This window comes from Petromyzon marinus, unplaced genomic scaffold, assembly GCF_048934315.1.
Source record: "Petromyzon marinus isolate PM22_M1 ecotype Great Lakes invasive population unplaced genomic scaffold, UKy_Petmar_22M1.pri1.0 PM_Scaffold_94, whole genome shotgun sequence".
Classification (NCBI taxonomy): Eukaryota; Metazoa; Chordata; class Hyperoartia; order Petromyzontiformes; family Petromyzontidae; genus Petromyzon; species Petromyzon marinus.
The window spans coordinates 270,001-297,500 of NW_027423704.1; the positions used below are offsets into that span (position 1 = coordinate 270,001).

The 27,500-nt window shown below is 51.8% G+C and overlaps 1 protein-coding gene across 3 annotated transcripts in view; it reads left to right on the plus strand.

Annotated features, from left to right (window-relative positions):
* LOC116958544 (uncharacterized) overlaps positions 1 to 27,500 on the plus strand; it is a 93,231-nt gene that overhangs the window by 43,225 nt on the left and 22,506 nt on the right. For all 3 annotated transcript variants that reach the window (XM_076064967.1, XM_076064968.1, XM_076064966.1), the window contains one exon: positions 2,501 to 2,586. In XM_076064967.1, coding sequence (XP_075921082.1) covers positions 2,501 to 2,586 — 86 coding nt within the window. The remainder of the gene's footprint in view (positions 1 to 2,500; positions 2,587 to 27,500) is intronic.

The following is a 27,500-nucleotide window of genomic DNA, read 5'->3' on the forward strand; positions in this document are numbered from 1 at the left end:
TATTATTATTTTAATTCGCATTCTACGTGGTGGTGACTTTACCGAAAGAACCAAAGAGGATGAATTCCTTGCAGTCACGAAAGCTTTAAATGTAATAATAATAATAACAGGGGTTTTCCCCATTTTTCTGGCAACAAAACTGAAACCTTTTTTTATCAATGATTCATGTTTACTGCATTAACCACGATACCTGCAGTCAAAATGCAAACAAATCACACACTATGATAATTGATGCACTGTCCTTGAAACTGATTGGTCCACGCCAAGGGACGGCTTTTGCTTGAGCCTCGACCCCAAATTGGTGCTCGACCAGATGACGTCAAAAGGCGTCACCACAGCTCAAAGACAATGCCGCTGTCGAAGTAATGAGGGCTTGGGGTGAGCATCTACATCATCATTAGACCTCCTTTTGCCGGTACCAACATATAATAATAATAATAACAACAGGGTTTTTCCCATTTTTGCTGGCAAAACAAAACTGAAACCTTTTTTTATCAATGATTCATGTTTACTGCATTAGCCACGATACCTGCAGTCAAAACAAAAAACACACACACACTATGATAATATAAAACACACACACTATGATAATAATTGATGCACTGTCCTTGAAACTGATTGGTCGACGCCAAGGGACGGCTTTTGCTTGAGCCTCGACCCAATTGGTGCTCGACCAGATGACGTCAAAAGGCGTTACACAGCTCAAAGACAATGCCGCTGTCGAAGTAACGAGGGCTCGGGGTGAGCATCTACATCATCATTAGACCTCCTTTTGCCGGTACCAACATATAATAATAATAATAACAGGGTTGTTTCCGCTTTTATTCTGCCAACAGTAAAAAGGGGGGAAACCCCTTTTGTTACATTTTGGTACAGGCAAAGGAGGTCTAATGAAATACAAAAACAAGTCGTGACTCCCGGTCAAAGTGCGCCATCTAATGGGGAAATGGGGGCATTACAGGAGAGAAATGGGAAAATTTTATTTAATAATAATAATATTACTTGGACAGGTTCGGCAGGCCGGATTAAAAAGCCCGAAGGGCCGTATACACCCACGTCTGGTCCAGGACAACGTGCGGGTCTCTGTGGGTCTGTGTGGGTCTCTGTGGGTGTCTGTGGGTCTGTGTGGGTCTGTGTGGGTCTCTGTGGGTGTCTGTGGGTGTCTGTGTGGGTCTCTGTGGGTGTCTGTGGGTCTCTGTGGGTCTCTGTGGGTCTGTGTGGGTCTGTGTGGGTCTCTGTGGGTGTCTGTGGGTCTGTGTGGGTCTGTGTGGGTCTCTGTGGGTGTCTGTGGGTCTGTGTGGGTCTCTGTGGGTGTCTGTGGGTCTCTGTGGGTCTCTGTGGGTCTCTGTGTGGGTCTCTGTGGGTGTCTGTGGGTGTCTGTGTGGGTCTCTGTGGGTGTCTGTGGGTCTCTGTGGGTCTCTGTGGGTGTCTAGGATGTGTGGGTCTCTGTGGGTGTCTGTGGGTCTCTGTGTGGGTCTCTGTGGGTGTCTGTGTGGGTCTCTGTGGGTCTCTGTGGGTCTCTGTGGGTGTCTGTGTGGGTCTCTGTGGGTCTCTATGGGTCTCTGTGGGTCTCTGTGGGTCTCTGTGGGTCTCTGTGGGTGTCTGTGGGTCTCTGTGGGTGTCTGTGGGTGTCTGTGTGGGTCTCTTTGGGTCCCTGTGTGTCTCTGTGGGTCTCTGTGGGTGTCTGTGTGGGTCTCTGTGGGTGTCTGTGGGTCTCTGTGGGTCTGTGTGGGTGTCTGTGGGTCTGTGTGGGTCTCTGTGGGTGTCTGTGGGTCTGTGTGGGTCTCTGTGGGTCTCTGTGGGTGTCTGTGGGTCTGTGTGGGTCTCTGTGGGTGTCTGTGGGTCTGTGTGGGTCTCTGTGGGTCTCTGTGGGTCTCTGTGGGTCTCTGTGGGTCTCTGTGGGTCTCTGTGGGTCTCTGTGGGTGTCTGTCGGTCTCGGTGGGTCTCTGTGGGTGTCTAGGATGACGTGTGGGTGTCTGTGGGTGTCTATGGGTCTCTGTGGGTGTCTATGGATGTCTGTGAGTGTCTGTGGATGTCTATGTGTCTCTATGGGTCTCTGTGCGTCTCTGTGGGTGTCTATGGGTGTTTGTGGATGTCTATGGGTCTCTGTGGGTGTCTACCGGTCTCTGTGGGTCTCTATGGATCTCTATGGGTCTCTGTGGGTGTCTATGGGTCTCTGTGGGTGTCTATGGGTTTCTGTGGGTCTCTGTGGGTGTCCAGGATGACGTGTGGGTCTCTGTGGGTGTCAATGGGTCTCTGTGGGTGTCCAGGATGACGTGTGGGTGTCTATGGGTCTCTGTGGGTGTCTATGGGTCTCTGTGGGTGTCAATGGGTGTCTATGGGTCTCTGTGGGTGTCAATGGGTGTCTATGGGTTTCTGTGGGTCTCTGCGGGTGTACAGGATGACGTGTGGGTGTCTATGGGTCTCTGTGGGTGTCTATGGGTCTCTGTGTGTGTCCAGGATGACGTGTGGGTCTCTATGGGTCTCTGTGTGTGTCCAGGATGACGTGTGCATGCACCTGACCAACTACGCCATCAACAAGCGCAGCGAGGGATTTGTCCGTGACGAGTCGACCGGCAGCAAGAGGTGACAATCACACAGTCATAGAGACCCCTCACACAGTCATAGAGACCCCTCACACAGTCATAGAGACCCCTCACACAGTCATAGAGACCCCTCACACTGTCATAGAGACCCCTCACACTGTCATAGAGACCCCTCACACAGTCATAGAGACCCCTCACACTGTCATAGAGACCCCTCACACAGTCATAGAGACCCCTCACACTGTCATAGAGACCCCTCACACAGTCATAGAGACCCCTCACACTGTCATAGAGACCCCTCACACAGTCATAGAGACCCCTCACACAGTCATAGAGACCCCTCACACAGTCATAGAGACCCCTCACACAGTCATAGAGACCCCTCACACAGTCATAGAGAACCCTCACACAGTCATAGAGACCCTCACACTGTCATAGAGACCCCTCACACAGTCATAGAGACCCCTCACACTGTCATAGAGACCCCTCACACTGTCATAGAGACCCCTCACACTGTCATAGAGACCCCTCACACAGTCATAGAGACCCCTCACACTGTCATAGAAACCCCTCACACAGTCATAGAGACCCCTCACACAGTCATAGAGACCCCTCACACAGTCATAGAGACCCCTCACACAGTCATAGAGACCCCTCACACAGTCATAGAGACCCCTCACACAGTCATAGAGACCCCTCACACAGTCATAGAGACCCCTCACACAGTCATAGAGACCCCTCACACTGTCATAGAGACCCCTCACACTGTCATAGAGACCCCTCACACAGTCATAGAGACCCCTCACACAGTCATAGAGACCCCTCACACTGTCATAGAGACCCCTCACACAGTCATAGAGACCCCTCACACAGTCATAGAGACCCCTCACACAGTCATAGAGACCCCTCACACAGTCATAGAGACCCCTCACACAGTCATAGAGACCCCTCACACTGTCATAGAGACCCCTCACACTGTCATAGAGACCCCTCACACAGTCATAGAGACCCCTCACACAGTCATAGAGACCCCTCACACAGTCATAGAGACCCCTCACACTGTCATAGAGACCCCTCACACAGTCATAGAGACCCCTCACACAGTCATAGAGACCCCTCACACAGTCATAGAGACCCCTCACACTGTCATAGAGACCCCTCACACAGTCATAGAGACCCCTCACACAGTCATAGAGACCCCTCACACCGTCATAGAGACCCCTCACACTGTCATAGAGACCCCTCACACAGTCATAGAGACCCCTCACACAGTCATAGAGACCCCTCACACTGTCATAGAGACCCCTCACACAGTCATAGAGACCCCTCACACTGTCATAGAGACCCCTCACACAGTCATAGAGACCCCTCACACTGTCATAGAGACCCCTCACACAGTCATAGAGACCCCTCACACTGTCATAGAGACCCCTCACACAGTCATAGAGACCCCTCACAATGTCATAGAGACCCCTCACACAGTCATAGAGACCCCTCACACAGTCATAGAGACCCCTCACACTGTCATAGAGACCCCTCACACTGTCATAGAGACCCCTCACACTGTCATAGAGACCCCTCACTCTGTCATAGAGACCCCTCACACAGTCATAGAGACCCCTCACACTGTCATAGAGACCCCTCACACTGTCATAGAGACCCCTCACACTGTCATAGAGATCCCTCACACTGTCATAGAGACCCCTCACACTGTCATAGAGACCCCTCACACTGTCATAGAGACCCCTCACACTGTCATAGAGACCCCTCACACAGTCATAGAGACCCCTCACACTGTCATAGAGACCCCTCACACAGTCATAGAGACCCCTCACACTGTCATAGAGACCCCTCACACAGTCATAGAGACCCCTTACACAGTCATAGAGACCCCTCGCACTGTCATAGAGACCCCTCACACTGTCATAGAGACCCCTCACACAGTCATAGAGACCCCTCACACAGTCATAGAGACCCCTCACACAGTCATAGAGACCCCTCACACAGTCATAGAGACCCCTCACACAGTCATAGAGACCCCTCACACTGTCATAGAGACCCCTCACACTGTCATAGAGACCCCTCACACAGTCATAGAGACCCCTCACACAGTCATAGAGACCCCTCACACCGTCATAGAGACCCCTCACACTGTCATAGAGACCCCTCACACAGTCATAGAGACCCCTCACACAGTCATAGAGACCCCTTACACTGTCATAGAGACCCCTCACACTGTCATAGAGACCCCTCACACTGTCATAGAGACCCCTCACACAGTCATAGAGACCCCTCACACTGTCATAGAGACCCCTCACACAGTCATAGAGACCCCTCACACTGTCATAGAGACCCCTCACACTGTCATAGAGACCCCTCACACAGTCATAGAGACCCCTCACACTGTCATAGAGACCCCTCACACTGTCATAGAGACCCCTCACACAGTCATAGAGACCCCTCACACTGTCATAGAGACCCCTCACACTGTCATAGAGACCCCTCACACAGTCATAGAGACCCCTCACACTGTCATAGAGACCCCTCACACTGTCATAGAGACCCCTCACACTGTCATAGAGACCCCTCACACTGTCATAGAGACCCCTCACACAGTCATAGAGACCCCTCACTCTGTCATAGAGACCCCTCACACAGTCATAGAGACCCCTCACACTGTCATAGAGACCCCTCACACTGTCATAGAGACCCCTCATACAGTCATAGAGACCCCTCACACAGTCATAGAGACCCCTCACACTGTCATAGAGACCCCTCACACAGTCATAGAGACCCCTCACACTGTCATAGAGACCCCTCACACTGTCATAGAGACCCCTCACACAGTCATAGAGACCCCTCACACTGTCATAGAGACCCCTCACACTGTCATAGAGACCCCTCACACTGTCATAGAGACCCCTCACACAGTCATAGAGACCCCTCACACAGTCATAGAGACTCCTCACACAGTCATAGAGACCCCTCACACTGTCATAGAGACCCCTCACACTGTCATAGAGACCCCTCACGCAGTCATAGAGACCCCTCACACTGTCATAGAGACCCCTCACACTGTCATAGAGACCCCTCACACTGTCATAGAGACCCCTCACACAGTCATAGAGACCCCTCACACAGTCATAGAGACCCCTCACACAGTCATAGAGACCCCTCACACAGTCATAGAGACCCCTCACACAGTCATAGAGACCCCTCACACTGTCATAGAGACCGCTCACACTGTCATAGAGACCCCTCACCCTGTTATAGAGACCCCTCACACTGTCATAGAGACCCCTCACACTGTCATAGAGACCCCTCACACAGTCATAGAGACCCCTGACACTGTCATAGAGACCCCTCACACAGTCATAGAGACCCCTCACACTGTCATAGAGACCCCTCACACAGTCATAGAGACCCCTCACACAGTCATAGAGACCCCTCACACAGTCATAGAGACCCCTCACACAGTCATAGAGACCCCTCACACTGTCATAGAGACCCCTCACACAGTCATAGAGACCCCTCACACAGTCATAGAGACCCCTCACACAGTCATAGAGACCCCTCACACCGTCATAGAGACCCCTCACACAGTCATAGAGACCCCTCACACTGTCATAGAGACCCCTCACACAGTCATAGAGACCCCTCACACTGTCATAGAGACCCCTCACACTGTCATAGAGACCCCTCACACAGTCATAGAGACCCCTCACACAGTCATAGAGACCCCTCACACAGTCATAGAGACCCCTCACACCGTCATAGAGACCCCTCACACAGTCATAGAGACCCCTCACACAGTCATAGAGACCCCTCACACTGTCATAGAGACCCCTCACACTGTCATAGAGACCCCTCACACAGTCATAGAGACCCCTCACACAGTCATAGAGACCCCTCACACAGTCATAGAGACCCCTCACACTGTCATAGAGACCCCTCACACAGTCATAGAGACCCCTCACACTGTCATAGAGACCCCTCACACAGTCATAGAGACCCCTCACACTGTCATAGAGACCCCTCACACTGTCATAGAGACCCCTCACACTGTCATAGAGACCCCTCACACTGTCATAGAGACCCCTCACACAGTCATAGAGACCCCTCACACTGTCATAGAGACCCCTCACACTGTCATAGAGACCCCTCACACAGTCATAGAGACCCCTCACACTGTCATAGAGACCCCTCACACTGTCATAGAGACCCCTCACACTGTCATAGAGACCCCTCACACTGTCATAGAGACCCCTCACACTGTCATAGAGACCCCTCACACTGTCATAGAGACCCCTGACACAGTCATAGAGACCCCTCACACAGTCATAGAGACCCCTCACACTGTCATAGAGACCCCTCACACAGTCATAGAGACCCCTCACACAGTCATAGAGACCCCTCACACAGTCATAGAGACCCCTCACACTGTCATAGAGACCCCTCACACAGTCATAGAGACCCCTCACACAGTCATAGAGACCCCTCACACAGTCATAGAGACCCCTCACACTGTCATAGAGACCCCTCACACAGTCATAGAGACCCCTCACACCGTCATAGAGACCCCTCACACTGTCATAGAGACCCCTCACACTGTCATAGAGACCCCTCACACTGTCATAGAGACCCCTCACACAGTCATAGAGACCCCTCACACTGTCATAGAGACCCCTCACACTGTCATAGAGACCCCTCACACAGTCATAGAGACCCCTCACACTGTCATAGAGACCCCTCACACTGTCATAGAGACCCCTCACACAGTCATAGAGACCCCTCACACAGTCATAGAGACCCCTCACACAGTCATAGAGACCCCTTACACTGTCATAGAGACCCCTCACACTGTCATAGAGACCCCTCACACTGTCATAGAGACCCCTCACACAGTCATAGAGACCCCTCACACTGTCATAGAGACCCCTCACACTGTCATAGAGACCCCTCACACAGTCATAGAGACCCCTCACACTGTCATAGAGACCCCTCACACTGTCATAGAGACCCCTCACACTGTCATAGAGACCCCTCACACAGTCATAGAGACCCCTCACACAGTCATAGAGACCCGTCACACTGTCATAGAGACCCCTCACACTGTCATAGAGACCCCTCACACTGTCATAGAGACCCCTCACACAGTCATAGAGACCCCTCACACTGTCATAGAGACCCCTCACACTGTCATAGAGACCCCTCACACAGTCATAGAGACCCCTCACACAGTCATAGAGACCCCTCACACTGTCATAGAGACCCCTCACACAGTCATAGAGACCCCTCACACAGTCATAGAGACCCCTCACACAGTCATAGAGACCCCTCACACAGTCATAGAGACCCCTCACACAGTCATAGAGACCCCTCACACAGTCATAGAGACCCCTCACACAGTCATAGAGACCCCTCACACAGTCATAGAGACCCCTCACACTGTCATAGAGACCCCTCACACAGTCATAGAGACCCCTCACACTGTCATAGAGACCCCTCACACTGTCATAGAGACCCCTCACACAGTCATAGAGACCCCTCACACTGTCATAGAGACCCCTCACACAGTCATAGAGACCCCTCACACAGTCATAGAGACCCCTCACACTGTCATAGAGACCCCTCACACTGTCATAGAGACCCCTCACACAGTCATAGAGACCCCTCACACTGTCATAGAGACCCCTCACACTATCATAGAGACCCCTCACACTGTCATAGAGACCCCTCACACAGTCATAGAGACCCCTCACACTGTCATAGAGACCCCTCACACAGTCATAGAGACCCCTCACACAGTCATAGAGACCCCTCACACTGTCATAGAGACCCCTCACACTGTCATAGAGACCCCTCACTCTGTCATAGAGACCCCTCACACTGTCATAGAGACCCCTCACACTGTCATAGAGACCCCTCACACTGTCATAGAGACCCCTCACACAGTCATAGAGACCCCTCACACTGTCATAGAGACCCCTCACACAGTCATAGAGACCCCTCACACTGTCATAGAGACCCCTCACACAGTCATAGAGACCCCTCACACAGTCATAGAGACCCCTCACACAGTCATAGAGACCCCTCACACTGTCATAGAGACCCCTCACACAGTCATAGAGACCCCTCACACTGTCATAGAGACCCCTCACACAGTCATAGAGACCCCTCACACTGTCATAGAGACCCCTCACACTGTCATAGAGACCCCTCACACAGTCATAGAGACCCCTCACACTGTCATAGAGACCCCTCACACAGTCATAGAGACCCCTCCAACAGTCATAGAGACCCCTCACACTGTCATAGAGACCCCTCACACTGTCATAGAGACCCCTCACACTGTCATAGAGACCCCTCACACTGTCATAGAGACCCCTCACACTGTCATAGAGACCCCTCACACTGTCATAGAGACCCCTCACACTGTCATAGAGACCCCTCACACCGTCATAGAGACCCCTCACACTGTCATAGAGACCCCTCACACAGTCATAGAGACCCCTCACACTGTCTTAGAGACCCCTCACACAGTCATAGAGACCCCTCACACAGTCATAGAGACCCCTCACACTGTCATAGAGACCCCTCACACTGTCATAGAGACCCCTCACACAGTCATAGAGACCCCTCACACTGTCATAGAGACCCCTCACACTGTCATAGAGACCCCTCACACTGTCATAGAGACCCCTCACACAGTCATAGAGACCCCTCACACTGTCATAGAGACCCCTCACACTGTCATAGAGACCCCTCACACTGTCATAGAGACCCCTCACACAGTCATAGAGACCCCTGACACTGTCATAGAGACCCCTCACACTGTCATAGAGACCCCTCACACAGTCATAGAGACCCCTCACACTGTCATAGAGACCCCTCACACAGTCATAGAGACCCCTCACACTGTCATAGAGACCCCTCACACAGTCATAGAGACCCCTCACACTGTCATAGAGACCCCTCACACAGTCATAGAGACCCCTCACACTGTCATAGAGACCCCTCACACTGTCATAGAGACCCCTCACACTGTCATAGAGACCCCTCACACAGTCATAGAGACCCCTCACACTGTCATAGAGACCCCTCACACTGTCATAGAGACCCCTCACACTGTCATAGAGACCCCTCACACTGTCATAGAGACCCCTCACACTGTCATAGAGACCCCTCACACTGTCATAGAGACCCCTCACACAGTCATAGAGACCCCTCACACTGTCATAGAGACCCCTCACACAGTCATAGAGACCCCTCACACTGTCATAGAGACCCCTCACACAGTCATAGAGACCCCTCACACTGTCATAGAGACCCCTCACACTGTCATAGAGACCCCTCACACTGTCATAGAGACCCCTCACACAGTCATAGAGACCCCTCACACTGTCATAGAGACCCCTCACACTGTCATAGAGACCCCTCACACTGTCATAGAGACCCCTCACACTGTCATAGAGACCCCTCACACTGTCATAGAGACCCCTCACACAGTCATAGAGACCCCTCACACTGTCATAGAGACCCCTCACACTGTCATAGAGACCCCTCACACTGTCATAGAGACCCCTCACACTGTCATAGAGACCCCTCACACTGTCATAGAGACCCCTCACACAGTCATAGAGACCCCTCACACTGTCATAGAGACCCCTCACACTGTCATAGAGACCCCTCACACTGTCATAGAGACCCCTCACACTGTCATAGAGACCCCTCACACTGTCATAGAGACCCCTCACACAGTCATAGAGACCCCTCACACAGTCATAGAGACCCCTCACACAGTCATAGAGACCCCTCACACAGTCATAGAGACCCCTCACACTGTCATAGAGACCCCTCACACTGTCATAGAGACCCCTCACACAGTCATAGAGACCCCTCACACAGTCATAGAGACCCCTCACACAGTCATAGAGACCCCTCACACTGTCATAGAGACCCCTCACATTGTCATAGAGACCCCTCACATTGTCATAGAGACCCCTCACACAGTCATAGAGACCCCTCACACAGTCATAGAGACCCCTCACACTGTCATAGAGACCCCTCACACTGTCATAGAGACCCCTCACACTGTCATAGAGACCCCTCACACAGTCATAGAGACCCCTCACACAGTCATAGAGACCCCTCACACTGTCATAGAGACCCCTCACACAGTCATAGAGACCCCTCACACTGTCATAGAGACCCCTCACACAGTCATAGAGACCCCTCACACTGTCATAGAGACCCCTCACACAGTCATAGAGACCCCTCACACTGTCATAGAGACCCCTCACACTGTCATAGAGACCCCTCACACTGTCATAGAGACCCCTCACACTGTCATAGAGACCCCTCACACAGTCATAGAGACCCCTCACACTGTCATAGAGACCCCTCACACAGTCATAGAGACCCCTCACACTGTCATAGAGACCCCTCACACAGTCATAGAGACCCCTCACACTGTCATAGAGACCCCTCACACTGTCATAGAGACCCCTCACACAGTCATAGAGACCCCTCACACTGTCATAGAGACCCCTCACACAGTCATAGAGACCCCTCCAACAGTCATAGAGACCCCTCACACTGTCATAGAGACCCCTCACACTGTCATAGAGACCCCTCACACTGTCATAGAGACCCCTCACACTGTCATAGAGACCCCTCACACAGTCATAGAGACCCCTCACACTGTCTTAGAGACCGCTCACACAGTCATAGAGACCCCTCACACAGTCATAGAGACCCCTCACACTGTCATAGAGACCCCTCACACTGTCATAGAGACCCCTCACACAGTCATAGAGACCCCTCACACTGTCATAGAGACCCCTCACACTGTCATAGAGACCCCTCACACTGTCATAGAGACCCCTCACACTGTCATAGAGACCCCTCACACTGTCATAGAGACCCCTCACACAGTCATAGAGACCCCTGACACTGTCATAGAGACCCCTCACACTGTCATAGAGACCCCTCACACAGTCATAGAGACCCCTCACACTGTCATAGAGACCCCTCACACAGTCATAGAGACCCCTCACACTGTCATAGAGACCCCTCACACAGTCATAGAGACCCCTCACACTGTCATAGAGACCCCTCACACAGTCATAGAGACCCCTCACACTGTCATAGAGACCCCTCACACTGTCATAGAGACCCCTCACACTGTCATAGAGACCCCTCACACAGTCATAGAGACCCCTCACACTGTCATAGAGACCCCTCACACTGTCATAGAGACCCCTCACACTGTCATAGAGACCCCTCACACTGTCATAGAGACCCCTCACACTGTCATAGAGACCCCTCACACTGTCATAGAGACCCCTCACACAGTCATAGAGACCCCTCACACTGTCATAGAGACCCCTCACACAGTCATAGAGACCCCTCACACTGTCATAGAGACCCCTCACACAGTCATAGAGACCCCTCACACTGTCATAGAGACCCCTCACACTATCATAGAGACCCCTCACACTGTCATAGAGACCCCTCACACAGTCATAGAGACCCCTCAAACTGTCATAGAGACCCCTCACACAGTCATAGAGACCCCTCACACAGTCATAGAGACCCCTCACTCTGTCATAGAGACCCCTCACACTGTCATAGAGACCCCTCACACTGTCATAGAGACCCCTCACACTGTCATAGAGACCCCTCACACTGTCATAGAGACCCCTCACACTGTCATAGAGACCCCTCACACTGTCATAGAGACCCCTCACACAGTCATAGAGACCCCTCACACAGTCATAGAGACCCCTCACACTGTCATAGAGACCCCTCACACAGTCATAGAGACCCCTCACACAGTCATAGAGACCCCTCACACAGTCATAGAGACCCCTCACACTGTCATAGAGACCCCTCACACAGTCATAGAGACCCCTCACACAGTCATAGAGACCCCTCACATTGTCATAGAGACCCCTCACACTGTCATAGAGACCCCTCACACGGTCATAGAGACCCCTCACACTGTCATAGAGACCCCTCACACTGTCATAGAGACCGCTCACACAGTCATAGAGACCCCTCACACAGTCATAGAGACCCCTCACACAGTCATAGAGACCCCTCACACAGTCATAGAGACCCCTCACACTGTCATAGAGACCCCTCACACTGTCATAGAGACCCCTCACACAGTCATAGAGACCCCTCACACTGTCATAGAGACCCCTCACACTGTCATAGAGACCCCTCACACAGTCATAGAGACCCCTCACACAGTCATAGAGACCCCTCACACTGTCATAGAGACCCCTCACACTGTCATAGAGACCCCTCACACTGTCATAGAGACCCCTCACACTGTCATAGAGACCCCTCACACTGTCATAGAGACCCCTCACACAGTCATAGAGACCCCTCACACAGTCATAGAGACCCCTCACACAGTCATAGAGACCCCTCACACTGTCATAGAGACCCCTCACACAGTCATAGAGACCCCTCACACTGTCATAGAGACCCCTCACACAGTCATAGAGACCCCTCACACTGTCATAGAGACCCCTCACTCAGTCATAGAGACCCCTCACACAGTCATAGAGACCCCTCACACTGTCATAGAGACCCCTCACACAGTCATAGAGACCCCTCACACAGTCATAGAGACCCCTCACACAGTCATAGAGACCCCTCACACCATCATAGAGACCCCTCACACAGTCATAGAGACCCCTCACACTGTCATAGAGACCCCTCACACCATCATAGAGACCCCTCACACAGTCATAGAGACCCCTCACACAGTCATAGAGACCCCTCACACAGTCATAGAGACCCCTCACACTGTCATAGAGACTCCTCACACTGTCATAGAGACCCCTCACACTGTCATAGAGACCCCTCACACTGTCATAGAGACCCCTCACACAGTCATAGAGACCCCTCACACTGTCATAGAGACCCCTCACACTGTCATAGAGACCCCTCACACTGTCATAGAGACCCCTCACACAGTCATAGAGACCCCTCACACTGTCATAGAGACCCCTCACACAGTCATAGAGACCCCTCACACAGTTATAGAGACCCCTCACACTGTCATAGAGACCCCTCACACTGTCATAGAGACCCCTCACACTGTCATAGAGACCCCTCACACAGTCATAGAGACCCCTCACACTGTCATAGAGACCCCTCACACTGTCATAGAGACCCCTCACACAGTCATAGAGACCCTTCACACTGTCATAGAGACCCCTCACACCGTCATAGAGACCCCTCACACTGTCATAGAGACCCCTCACACAGTCATAGAGACCCCTCACACAGTCATAGAGACCCCTCACACTGTCATAGAGACCCCTCACACAGTCATAGAGACCCCTCACACTGTCATAGAGACCCCTCACACAGTCATAGAGACCCCTCACACTGTCATAGAGACCCCTCACTCAGTCATAGAGACCCCTCACACAGTCATAGAGACCCCTCACACTGTCATAGAGACCCCTCACACAGTCATAGAGACCCCTCACACAGTCATAGAGACCCCTCACACAGTCATAGAGACCCCTCACACCATCATAGAGACCCCTCACACAGTCATAGAGACCCCTCACACTGTCATAGAGACCCCTCACACCATCATAGAGACCCCTCACACAGTCATAGAGACCCCTCACACAGTCATAGAGACCCCTCACACAGTCATAGAGACCCCTCACACTGTCATAGAGACTCCTCACACTGTCATAGAGACCCCTCACACTGTCATAGAGACCCCTCACACTGTCATAGAGACCCCTCACACAGTCATAGAGACCCCTCACACTGTCATAGAGACCCCTCACACTGTCATAGAGACCCCTCACACTGTCATAGAGACCCCTCACACAGTCATAGAGACCCCTCACACTGTCATAGAGACCCCTCACACAGTCATAGAGACCCCTCACACAGTTATAGAGACCCCTCACACTGTCATAGAGACCCCTCACACTGTCATAGAGACCCCTCACACTGTCATAGAGACCCCTCACACAGTCATAGAGACCCCTCACACTGTCATAGAGACCCCTCACACTGTCATAGAGACCCCTCACACAGTCATAGAGACCCTTCACACTGTCATAGAGACCCCTCACACCGTCATAGAGACCCCTCACACTGTCATAGAGACCCCTCACACTGTCATAGAGACCCCTCACACAGTCATAGAGACCCCTCACACTGTCATAGAGACCCCTCACACCGTCATAGAGACCCCTCACACTGTCATAGAGACCCCTCACACTGTCATAGAGACCCCTCACACAGTCATAGAGACCCCTCACACTGTCATAGAGACCCCTCACACAGTCATAGAGACCCCTCACTCTGTCATAGAGACCCCTCACACTGTCATAGAGACCCCTCACACAGTCATAGAGACCCCTCACACTGTCATAGAGACCCCTCACACTGTCATAGAGACCTCTCACACTGTCATAGAGACCCCTCACACTGTCATAGAGACCCCTCACACTGTCATAGAGACCCCTCACACAGTCATAGAGACCCCTCACACTGTCATAGAGACCCCTCACACTGTCATAGAGACCCCTCACACTGTCATAGAGACCCCTCACACAGTCATAGAGACCCCTCACACTGTCATAGAGACCCCTCACACTGTCATAGAGACCCCTCACACAGTCATAGAGACCCCTCACACTGTCATAGAGACCCCTCACACAGTCATAGAGACCCCTCACACTGTCATAGAGACCCCTCACACAGTCATAGAGACCCCTCACACAGTCATAGAGACCCCTCACACAGTCATAGAGACCCCTCACACAGTCATAGAGACCCCTCACACTGTCATAGAGACCCCTCACACTGTCATAGAGACCCCTCACACAGTCATAGAGACCCCTCGCACTGTCATAGAGACCCCTCACACGGTCATAGAGACCCCTCACACTGTCATAGAGACCCCTCACACAGTCATAGAGACCCCTCACACAGTCATAGAGACCCCTCACACAGTCATAGAGACCCCTCACACTGTCATAGAGACCCCTCACACTGTCATAGACACCCCTCACACAGTCATAGAGACCCCTCACACAGTCATAGAGACCCCTCACACAGTCATAGAGACCCCTCACACAGTCATAGAGACCCCTCACACAGTCATAGAGACCCCTCACACTGTCATAGAGACCCCTCACACAGTCATAGAGACCCCTCACACTGTCATAGAGACCCCTCACACAGTCATAGAGACCCCTCACACAGTCATAGAGACCCCTCACACAGTCATAGAGACCCCTCACACTGTCATAGAGACCCCTCACACAGTCATAGAGACCCCTCACACTGTCATAGAGACCCCTCACACTGTCATAGAGACCCCTCACACTGTCATAGAGACCCCTCACACAGTCATAGAGACCCCTCACACAGTCATAGAGACCCCTCACACTGTCATAGAGACCCCTCACACTGTCATAGAGACCCCTCACTCTGTCATAGAGACCCCTCACACAGTCATAGAGACCCCTCACACTGTCATAGAGACCCCTCACACTGTCATAGAGACCCCTCACACTGTCATAGAGATCCCTCACACTGTCATAGAGACCCCTCACACTGTCATAGAGACCCCTCACACTGTCATAGAGACCCCTCACACTGTCATAGAGACCCCTCACACAGTCATAGAGACCCCTCACACTGTCATAGAGACCCCTCACACAGTCATAGAGACCCCTCACACAGTCATAGAGACCCCTCACACAGTCATAGAGACCCCTCACACAGTCATAGAGACCCCTCACACAGTCATAGAGACCCCTCACACTGTCATAGAGACCCCTCACACTGTCATAGAGACCCCTCACACAGTCATAGAGACCCCTCACACTGTCATAGAGACCCCTCACACAGTCATAGAGACCCCTCACACAGTCATAGAGACCCCTCACACAGTCATAGAGACCCCTCACACAGTCATAGAGACCCCTCACACAGTCATAGAGACCCCTCACACTGTCATAGAGACCCCTCACACTGTCATAGAGACCCCTCACACTGTCATAGAGACCCCTCACACTGTCATAGAGACCCCTCACACTGTCATAGAGACCCCTCACACTGTCATAGAGACCCCTTACACAGTCATAGAGACCCCTCGCACTGTCATAGAGACCCCTCACACAGTCATAGAGACCCCTCACACAGTCATAGAGACCCCTCACACTGTCATAGAGACCCCTGACACAGTCATAGAGACCCCTCACACTGTCATAGAGACCCCTCACACTGTCATAGAGACCCCTCACACAGTCATAGAGACCCCTCACACAGTCATAGAGACCCCTCACACAGTCATAGAGACCCCTCACACTGTCATAGAGACCCCTGACACTGTCATAGAGACCCCTCACACAGTCACAGAGACCCCTCACACTGTCATAGAGACCCCTGACACTGTCATAGAGACCCCTCACACAGTCATAGAGACCCCTCACACAGTCATAGAGACCCCTCACACAGTCATAGAGACCCCTCGCACTGTCATAGAGACCCCTCACACTGTCATAGAGACCCCTCACACTGTCATAGAGACCCCTCACACAGTCATAGAGACCCCTCACACTGTCATAGAGACCCCTCACACTGTCATAGAGACCCCTCACACTGTCATAGAGACCCCTCACACAGTCATAGAGACCCCTCACACTGTCATAGAGACCCCTCACACAGTCATAGAGACCCCTCGCACTGTCATAGAGACCCCTCACACTGTCATAGAGACCCCTCACAGTCATAGAGACCCCTCACACAGTCATAGAGACCCCTTACACAGTCATAGAGACCCCTCACACTGTCATAGAGACCCCTCACACAGTCATAGAGACCCCTCACACTGTCATAGAGACCCCTCACACTGTCATAGAGACCCCTCACACTGTCATAGAGACCCCTCACACTGTCATAGAGACCCCTCACACTGTCATAGAGACCCCTCACACAGTCATAGAGACCCCTCACACTGTCATAGAGACCCCTCACACAGTCATAGAGACCCCTCACACTGTCATAGAGACCCCTCACACAGTCATAGAGACCCCTCACACAGTCATAGAGACCCCTCACACAGTCATAGAGACCCCTCACACTGTCATAGAGACCCCTCACACAGTCATAGAGACCCCTCACACTGTCATAGAGACCCCTCACACAGTCATAGAGACCCCTCACACAGTCATAGTGACTCCTCACACTGTCATAGAGACCCCTCACACAGTCATAGAGACCCCTCACACTGTCATAGAGACCCCTCACACTGTCATAGAGACCCCTCACACTGTCATAGAGACCCCTCACACAGTCATAGAGACCCCTCACACAGTCATAGAGACCCCTCACACAGTCATAGAGACCCCTCACACTGTCATAGAGACCCCTCACACTGTCATAGAGACCCCTCACACAGTCATAGAGACCCCTCACACTGTCATAGAGACCCCTCACACTGTCATAGAGACCCCTCACACTGTCATAGAGACCCCTCACACAGTCATAGAGACCCCTCACACAGTCATAGAGACTCCTCACACAGTCATAGAGACCCCTCACACTGTCATAGAGACCCCTCACACTGTCATAGAGACCCCTCACGCAGTCATAGAGACCCCTCACACTGTCATAGAGACCCCTCACACTGTCATAGAGACCCCTCACACTGTCATAGAGACCCCTCACACAGTCATAGAGACCCCTCACACAGTCATAGAGACCCCTCACACCGTCATAGAGACCCCTCACACAGTCATAGAGACCCCTCACACAGTCATAGAGACCCCTCACACTGTCATAGAGACCCCTCACACTGTCATAGAGACCCCTCACACAGTCATAGAGACCCCTCACACAGTCATAGAGACCCCTCACACAGTCATAGACACCCCTCACACAGTCATAGAGACCCCTCACACTGTCATAGAGACCCCTCACACTGTCATAGAGACCCCTCACACAGTCATAGAGACCCCTCACACTGTCATAGAGACCCCTCACATTGTCATAGAGACCCCTCCCACAGTCATAGAGACCCCTCACACAGTCATAGAGACCCCTCACACTGTCATAGAGACCCCTCACACAGTCATAGAGACCCCTCACACAGTCATAGAGACCCCTCACACAGTCATAGAGACCCCTCACACTGTCATAGAGACCCCTCACACTGTCATAGAGACCCCTCACACAGTCATAGAGACCCCTCACACAGTCATAGAGACCCCTCACACAGTCATAGAGACCCCTCACACTGTCATAGAGACCCCTCACACTGTCATAGAGACCCCTCACACAGTCATAGAGACCCCTCACACAGTCATAGAGACCCCTCACACTGTCATAGAGACCGCTCACACAGTCATAGAGACCCCTCACCCTGTCATAGAGACCCCTCACACTGTCATAGAGACCCCTCACACAGTCATAGAGACCCCTCACACCGTCATAGAGACCCCTCACACAGTCATAGAGACCCCTCACACAGTCATAGAGACTCCTCACACTGTCATAGAGACCCCTCACACTGTCATAGAGACCCCTCACACTGTCATAGAGACCCCTCACACTGTCATAGAGACCCCTCACACTGTCATAGAGACCCCTCACACTGTCATAGAGACCCCTCACACTGTCATAGAGACCCCTCACACAGTCATAGAGACCCCTCACACTGTCATAGAGACCCCTCACACTGTCATAGAGACCCCTCACACAGTCATAGAGACCCCTCACACTGTCATAGAGACCCCTCACACTGTCATAGAGACCCCTCACACTGTCATAGAGACCCCTCACACAGTCATAGAGATCCCTCACACAGTCATAGAGACTCCTCACACAGTCATAGAGACCCCTCACACTGTCATAGAGACCCCTCACACTGTCATAGAGACCCCTCACGCAGTCATAGAGACCCCTCACACTGTCATAGAGACCCCTCACACTGTCATAGAGACCCCTCACACTGTCATAGAGACCCCTCACACAGTCATAGAGACCCCTCACACAGTCATAGAGACCCCTCACACAGTCATAGAGACCCCTCACACAGTCATAGAGACCCCTCACACAGTCATAGAGACCCCTCACACTGTCATAGAGACCCCTCACACTGTCATAGAGACCCCTCACACAGTCATAGAGACCCCTCACACAGTCATAGAGACCCCTCACACCGTCATAGAGACCCCTCACACAGTCATAGAGACCCCTCACACAGTCATAGAGACCCCTCACACAGTCATAGACACCCCTCACACAGTCATAGAGACCCCTCACACTGTCATAGAGACCCCTCACACTGTCATAGAGACCCCTCACACAGTCATAGAGACCCCTCACACTGTCATAGAGACCCCTCACATTGTCATAGAGACCCCTCCCACAGTCATAGAGACCCCTCACACAGTCATAGAGACCCCTCACACTGTCATAGAGACCCCTCACACAGTCATAGAGACCCCTCACACAGTCATAGAGACCCCTCACACTGTCATAGAGACCCCTCACACTGTCATAGAGACCCCTCACACAGTCATAGAGACCCCTCACACAGTCATAGAGACCCCTCACACAGTCATAGAGACCCCTCACACTGTCATAGAGACCCCTCACACTGTCATAGAGACCCCTCACACAGTCATAGAGACCCCTCACACAGTCATAGAGACCCCTCACACTGTCATAGAGACCCCTCACACAGTCATAGAGACCCCTCACCCTGTCATAGAGACCCCTCACACTGTCATAGAGACCCCTCACACAGTCATAGAGACCCCTCACACCGTCATAGAGACCCCTCACACAGTCATAGAGACCCCTCACACAGTCATAGTGACTCCTCACACTGTCATAGAGACCCCTCACACAGTCATAGAGACCCCTCACACTGTCATAGAGACCCCTCACACTGTCATAGAGACCCCTCACACTGTCATAGAGACCCCTCACACAGTCATAGAGACCCCTCACACAGTCATAGAGACCCCTCACACAGTCATAGAGACCCCTCACACTGTCATAGAGACCCCTCACACTGTCATAGAGACCCCTCACACAGTCATAGAGACCCCTCACACTGTCATAGAGACCCCTCACACTGTCATAGAGACCCCTCACACTGTCATAGAGACCCCTCACACAGTCATAGAGACCCCTCACACAGTCATAGAGACTCCTCACACAGTCATAGAGACCCCTCACACTGTCATAGAGACCCCTCACACTGTCATAGAGACCCCTCACGCAGTCATAGAGACCCCTCACACTGTCATAGAGACCCCTCACACTGTCATAGAGACCCCTCACACTGTCATAGAGACCCCTCACACAGTCATAGAGACCCCTCACACAGTCATAGAGACCCCTCACACAGTCATAGAGACCCCTCACACAGTCATAGAGACCCCTCACACAGTCATAGAGACCCCTCACACTGTCATAGAGACCCCTCACACTGTCATAGAGACCCCTCACACAGTCATAGAGACCCCTCACACAGTCATAGAGACCCCTCACACAGTCATAGACACCCCTCACACAGTCATAGAGACCCCTCACACTGTCATAGAGACCCCTCACACTGTCATAGAGACCCCTCACACAGTCATAGAGACCCCTCACACTGTCATAGAGACCCCTCACATTGTCATAGAGACCCCTCCCACAGTCATAGAGACCCCTCACACAGTCATAGAGACCCCTCACACTGTCATAGAGACCCCTCACACAGTCATAGAGACCCCTCACACAGTCATAGAGACCCCTCACACAGTCATAGAGACCCCTCACACTGTCATAGAGACCCCTCACACTGTCATAGAGACCCCTCACACAGTCATAGAGACCCCTCACACAGTCATAGAGACCCCTCACACAGTCATAGAGACCCCTCACACTGTCATAGAGACCCCTCACACTGTCATAGAGACCCCTCACACAGTCATAGAGACCCCTCACACAGTCATAGAGACCCCTCACACTGTCATAGAGACCGCTTACACAGTCATAGAGACCCCTCACCCTGTCATAGAGACCCCTCACACTGTCATAGAGACCCCTCACACAGTCATAGAGACCCCTCACACCGTCATAGAGACCCCTCACACAGTCATAGAGACCCCTCACACAGTCATAGAGACTCCTCACACTGTCATAGAGACCCCTCACACTGTCATAGAGACCCCTCACACTGTCATAGAGACCCCTCACACTGTCATAGAGACCCCTCACACTGTCATAGAGACCCCTCACACTGTCATAGAGACCCCTCACACTGTCATAGAGACCCCTCACACAGTCATAGAGACCCCTCACACTGTCATAGAGACCCCTCACACTGTCATAGAGACCCCTCACACAGTCATAGAGACCCCTCACACTGTCATAGAGACCCCTCACACTGTCATAGAGACCCCTCACACTGTCATAGAGACCCCTCACACAGTCATAGAGATCCCTCACACAGTCATAGAGACTCCTCACACAGTCATAGAGACCCCTCACACTGTCATAGAGACCCCTCACACTGTCATAGAGACCCCTCACGCAGTCATAGAGACCCCTCACACTGTCATAGAGACCCCTCACACTGTCATAGAGACCCCTCACACTGTCATAGAGACCCCTCACACAGTCATAGAGACCCCTCACACAGTCATAGAGACCCCTCACACAGTCATAGAGACCCCTCACACAGTCATAGAGACCCCTCACACAGTCATAGAGACCCCTCACACTGTCATAGAGACCCCTCACACTGTCATAGAGACCCCTCACACAGTCATAGAGACCCCTCACACAGTCATAGAGACCCCTCACACCGTCATAGAGACCCCTCACACAGTCATAGAGACCTCTCACACTGTCATAGAGACCCCTCACACTGTCATAGAGACCCCTCACACTGTCATAGAGACCCCTCACACTGTCATAGAGACCCCTCACACTGTCATAGAGACCCCTCACACTGTCATAGAGACCCCTCACACTGTCATAGAGACCCCTCACACAGTCATAGAGACCCCTCACACTGTCATAGAGACCCCTCACACTGTCATAGAGACCCCTCACACAGTCATAGAGACCCCTCACACTGTCATAGAGACCCCTCACACTGTCATAGAGACCCCTCACACTGTCATAGAGACCCCTCACACAGTCATAGAGATCCCTCACACAGTCATAGAGACTCCTCACACAGTCATAGAGACCCCTCACACTGTCATAGAGACCCCTCACACTGTCATAGAGACCCCTCACGCAGTCATAGAGACCCCTCACACTGTCATAGAGACCCCTCACACTGTCATAGAGACCCCTCACACTGTCATAGAGACCCCTCACACAGTCATAGAGACCCCTCACACAGTCATAGAGACCCCTCACACAGTCATAGAGACCCCTCACACAGTCATAGAGACCCCTCACACAGTCATAGAGACCCCTCACACTGTCATAGAGACCCCTCACACTGTCATAGAGACCCCTCACACAGTCATAGAGACCCCTCACACAGTCATAGAGACCCCTCACACCGTCATAGAGACCCCTCACACAGTCATAGAGACCCCTCACACAGTCATAGAGACCCCTCACACAGTCATAGACACCCCTCACACAGTCATAGAGACCCCTCACACTGTCATAGAGACCCCTCACACTGTCATAGAGACCCCTCACACAGTCATAGAGACCCCTCACACTGTCATAGAGACCCCTCACATTGTCATAGAGACCCCTCCCACAGTCATAGAGACCCCTCACACAGTCATAGAGACCCCTCACACTGTCATAGAGACCCCTCACACAGTCATAGAGACCCCTCACACAGTCATAGAGACCCCTCACACTGTCATAGAGACCCCTCACACTGTCATAGAGACCCCTCACACAGTCATAGAGACCCCTCACACAGTCATAGAGACCCCTCACACAGTCATAGAGACCCCTCACACTGTCATAGAGACCCCTCACACTGTCATAGAGACCCCTCACACAGTCATAGAGACCCCTCACACAGTCATAGAGACCCCTCACACTGTCATAGAGACCCCTCACACAGTCATAGAGACCCCTCACCCTGTCATAGAGACCCCTCACACTGTCATAGAGACCCCTCACACAGTCATAGAGACCCCTCACACCGTCATAGAGACCCCTCACACAGTCATAGAGACCCCTCACACAGTCATAGTGACTCCTCACACTGTCATAGAGACCCCTCACACAGTCATAGAGACCCCTCACACTGTCATAGAGACCCCTCACACTGTCATAGAGACCCCTCACACTGTCATAGAGACCCCTCACACAGTCATAGAGACCCCTCACACAGTCATAGAGACCCCTCACACAGTCATAGAGACCCCTCACACTGTCATAGAGACCCCTCACACTGTCATAGAGACCCCTCACACAGTCATAGAGACCCCTCACACTGTCATAGAGACCCCTCACACTGTCATAGAGACCCCTCACACTGTCATAGAGACCCCTCACACAGTCATAGAGACCCCTCACACAGTCATAGAGACTCCTCACACAGTCATAGAGACCCCTCACACTGTCATAGAGACCCCTCACACTGTCATAGAGACCCCTCACGCAGTCATAGAGACCCCTCACACTGTCATAGAGACCCCTCACACTGTCATAGAGACCCCTCACACTGTCATAGAGACCCCTCACACAGTCATAGAGACCCCTCACACAGTCATAGAGACCCCTCACACAGTCATAGAGACCCCTCACACAGTCATAGAGACCCCTCACACAGTCATAGAGACCCCTCACACTGTCATAGAGACCCCTCACACTGTCATAGAGACCCCTCACACAGTCATAGAGACCCCTCACACAGTCATAGAGACCCCTCACACAGTCATAGACACCCCTCACACAGTCATAGAGACCCCTCACACTGTCATAGAGACCCCTCACACTGTCATAGAGACCCCTCACACAGTCATAGAGACCCCTCACACTGTCATAGAGACCCCTCACATTGTCATAGAGACCCCTCCCACAGTCATAGAGACCCCTCACACAGTCATAGAGACCCCTCACACTGTCATAGAGACCCCTCACACAGTCATAGAGACCCCTCACACAGTCATAGAGACCCCTCACACAGTCATAGAGACCCCTCACACTGTCATAGAGACCCCTCACACTGTCATAGAGACCCCTCACACAGTCATAGAGACCCCTCACACAGTCATAGAGACCCCTCACACAGTCATAGAGACCCCTCACACTGTCATAGAGACCCCTCACACTGTCATAGAGACCCCTCACACAGTCATAGAGACCCCTCACACAGTCATAGAGACCCCTCACACTGTCATAGAGACCGCTTACACAGTCATAGAGACCCCTCACCCTGTCATAGAGACCCCTCACACTGTCATAGAGACCCCTCACACAGTCATAGAGACCCCTCACACCGTCATAGAGACCCCTCACACAGTCATAGAGACCCCTCACACAGTCATAGAGACTCCTCACACTGTCATAGAGACCCCTCACACTGTCATAGAGACCCCTCACACTGTCATAGAGACCCCTCACACTGTCATAGAGACCCCTCACACTGTCATAGAGACCCCTCACACTGTCATAGAGACCCCTCACACTGTCATAGAGACCCCTCACACAGTCATAGAGACCCCTCACACTGTCATAGAGACCCCTCACACTGTCATAGAGACCCCTCACACAGTCATAGAGACCCCTCACACTGTCATAGAGACCCCTCACACTGTCATAGAGACCCCTCACACTGTCATAGAGACCCCTCACACAGTCATAGAGATCCCTCACACAGTCATAGAGACTCCTCACACAGTCATAGAGACCCCTCACACTGTCATAGAGACCCCTCACACTGTCATAGAGACCCCTCACGCAGTCATAGAGACCCCTCACACTGTCATAGAGACCCCTCACACTGTCATAGAGACCCCTCACACTGTCATAGAGACCCCTCACACAGTCATAGAGACCCCTCACACAGTCATAGAGACCCCTCACACAGTCATAGAGACCCCTCACACAGTCATAGAGACCCCTCACACAGTCATAGAGACCCCTCACACTGTCATAGAGACCCCTCACACTGTCATAGAGACCCCTCACACAGTCATAGAGACCCCTCACACAGTCATAGAGACCCCTCACACCGTCATAGAGACCCCTCACACAGTCATAGAGACCTCTCACACTGTCATAGAGACCCCTCACACAGTCATAGAGACCCCTCACACTGTCATAGAGACCCCTCACACAGTCATAGAGACCCCTCACACTGTCATAGAGACCCCTCACACAGTCATAGAGACCCCTCACACTGTCATAGAGACCCCTCACACTGTCATAGAGACCTCTCACACAGTCATAGAGACCCCTCACACTGTCATAGAGACCCCTCACACTGTCATAGAGACCCCTCACACTGTCATAGAGACCCCTCACACAGTCATAGAGACCCCTCACACAGTCATAGAGACCCCTCACACAGTCATAGAGACCCCTCACACTGTCATAGAGACCCCTCACACAGTCATAGAGACCCCTCACACTGTCATAGAGACCCCTCACACTGTCATAGAGACCCCTCACACTGTCATAGAGACCCCTCACACCGTCATAGAGACCCCTCACACAGTCATAGAGACCCCTCACACTGTCATAGAGACCCCTCACACAGTCATAGAGACCCCTCACACAGTCATAGAGACCCCTCACACTGTCATAGAGACCCCTCACACAGTCATAGAGACCCCTCACACAGTCATAGAGACCCCTCACACTGTCATAGAGACCCCTCACACTGTCATAGAGACCCCTCACACAGTCATAGAGACCCCTCACACTGTCATAGAGACCCCTCACACAGTCATAGAGACCCCTCACACTGTCATAGAGACCCCTCACACAGTCATAGAGACCCCTCACACAGTCATAGAGACCCCTCACACTGTCATAGAGACCCCTCACACTGTCATAGAGACCCCTCACACTGTCATAGAGACCCCTCACACAGTCATAGAGACCCCTCACACAGTCATAGAGACCCCTCACACAGACATAGAGACCCCTCACACTGTCATAGAGACCCCTCACACTGTCATAGAGACCCCTCACACAGTCATAGAGACCCCTCACACTGTCATAGAGACCCCTCACACAGTCATAGAGACCCCTCACACAGTCATAGAGACCCCTCACACTGTCACTACTACTGATGATGATGATACTACTGATGATGATACTACTACTGATGATGATACTACTACTGATGATGATACTACTACTACTACTGATGATGATTATACTACTACTGATGATGATGCTACTGCTGATGATGATACTACTACTACTGATGATACTACTACTGATGATGATGCTACTACTGATGATGCTACTACTGATGATGATACTACTACTGATGACACTACTACTGATGATGATGCTACTACTGATGATGCTACTACTGATGATGATACTACTACTGATGATACTACTACTGATGGTGATGATACTACTACTGATGATGATACTACTACTACTGATCATACTACTACTGATGATGATGATACTACTACTGATGATACTACTACTGATGATGATACTACTACTACTGACGATACTACTACTGATGACGATACTACTACTACTACTGATGATACTATTACTGATGATGATACTACTGATGATGATGATACTACTACTGATGATGATGATGATACTACTACTGATGATGATGATACTACTACTGATGATGATGATACTACTACTGATGATGATGATGATACTACTACTGATGATGATGATACTACTACTGATGATGATGATACTACTACTGATGATACTACTACTGATGATGATGATACTACTACT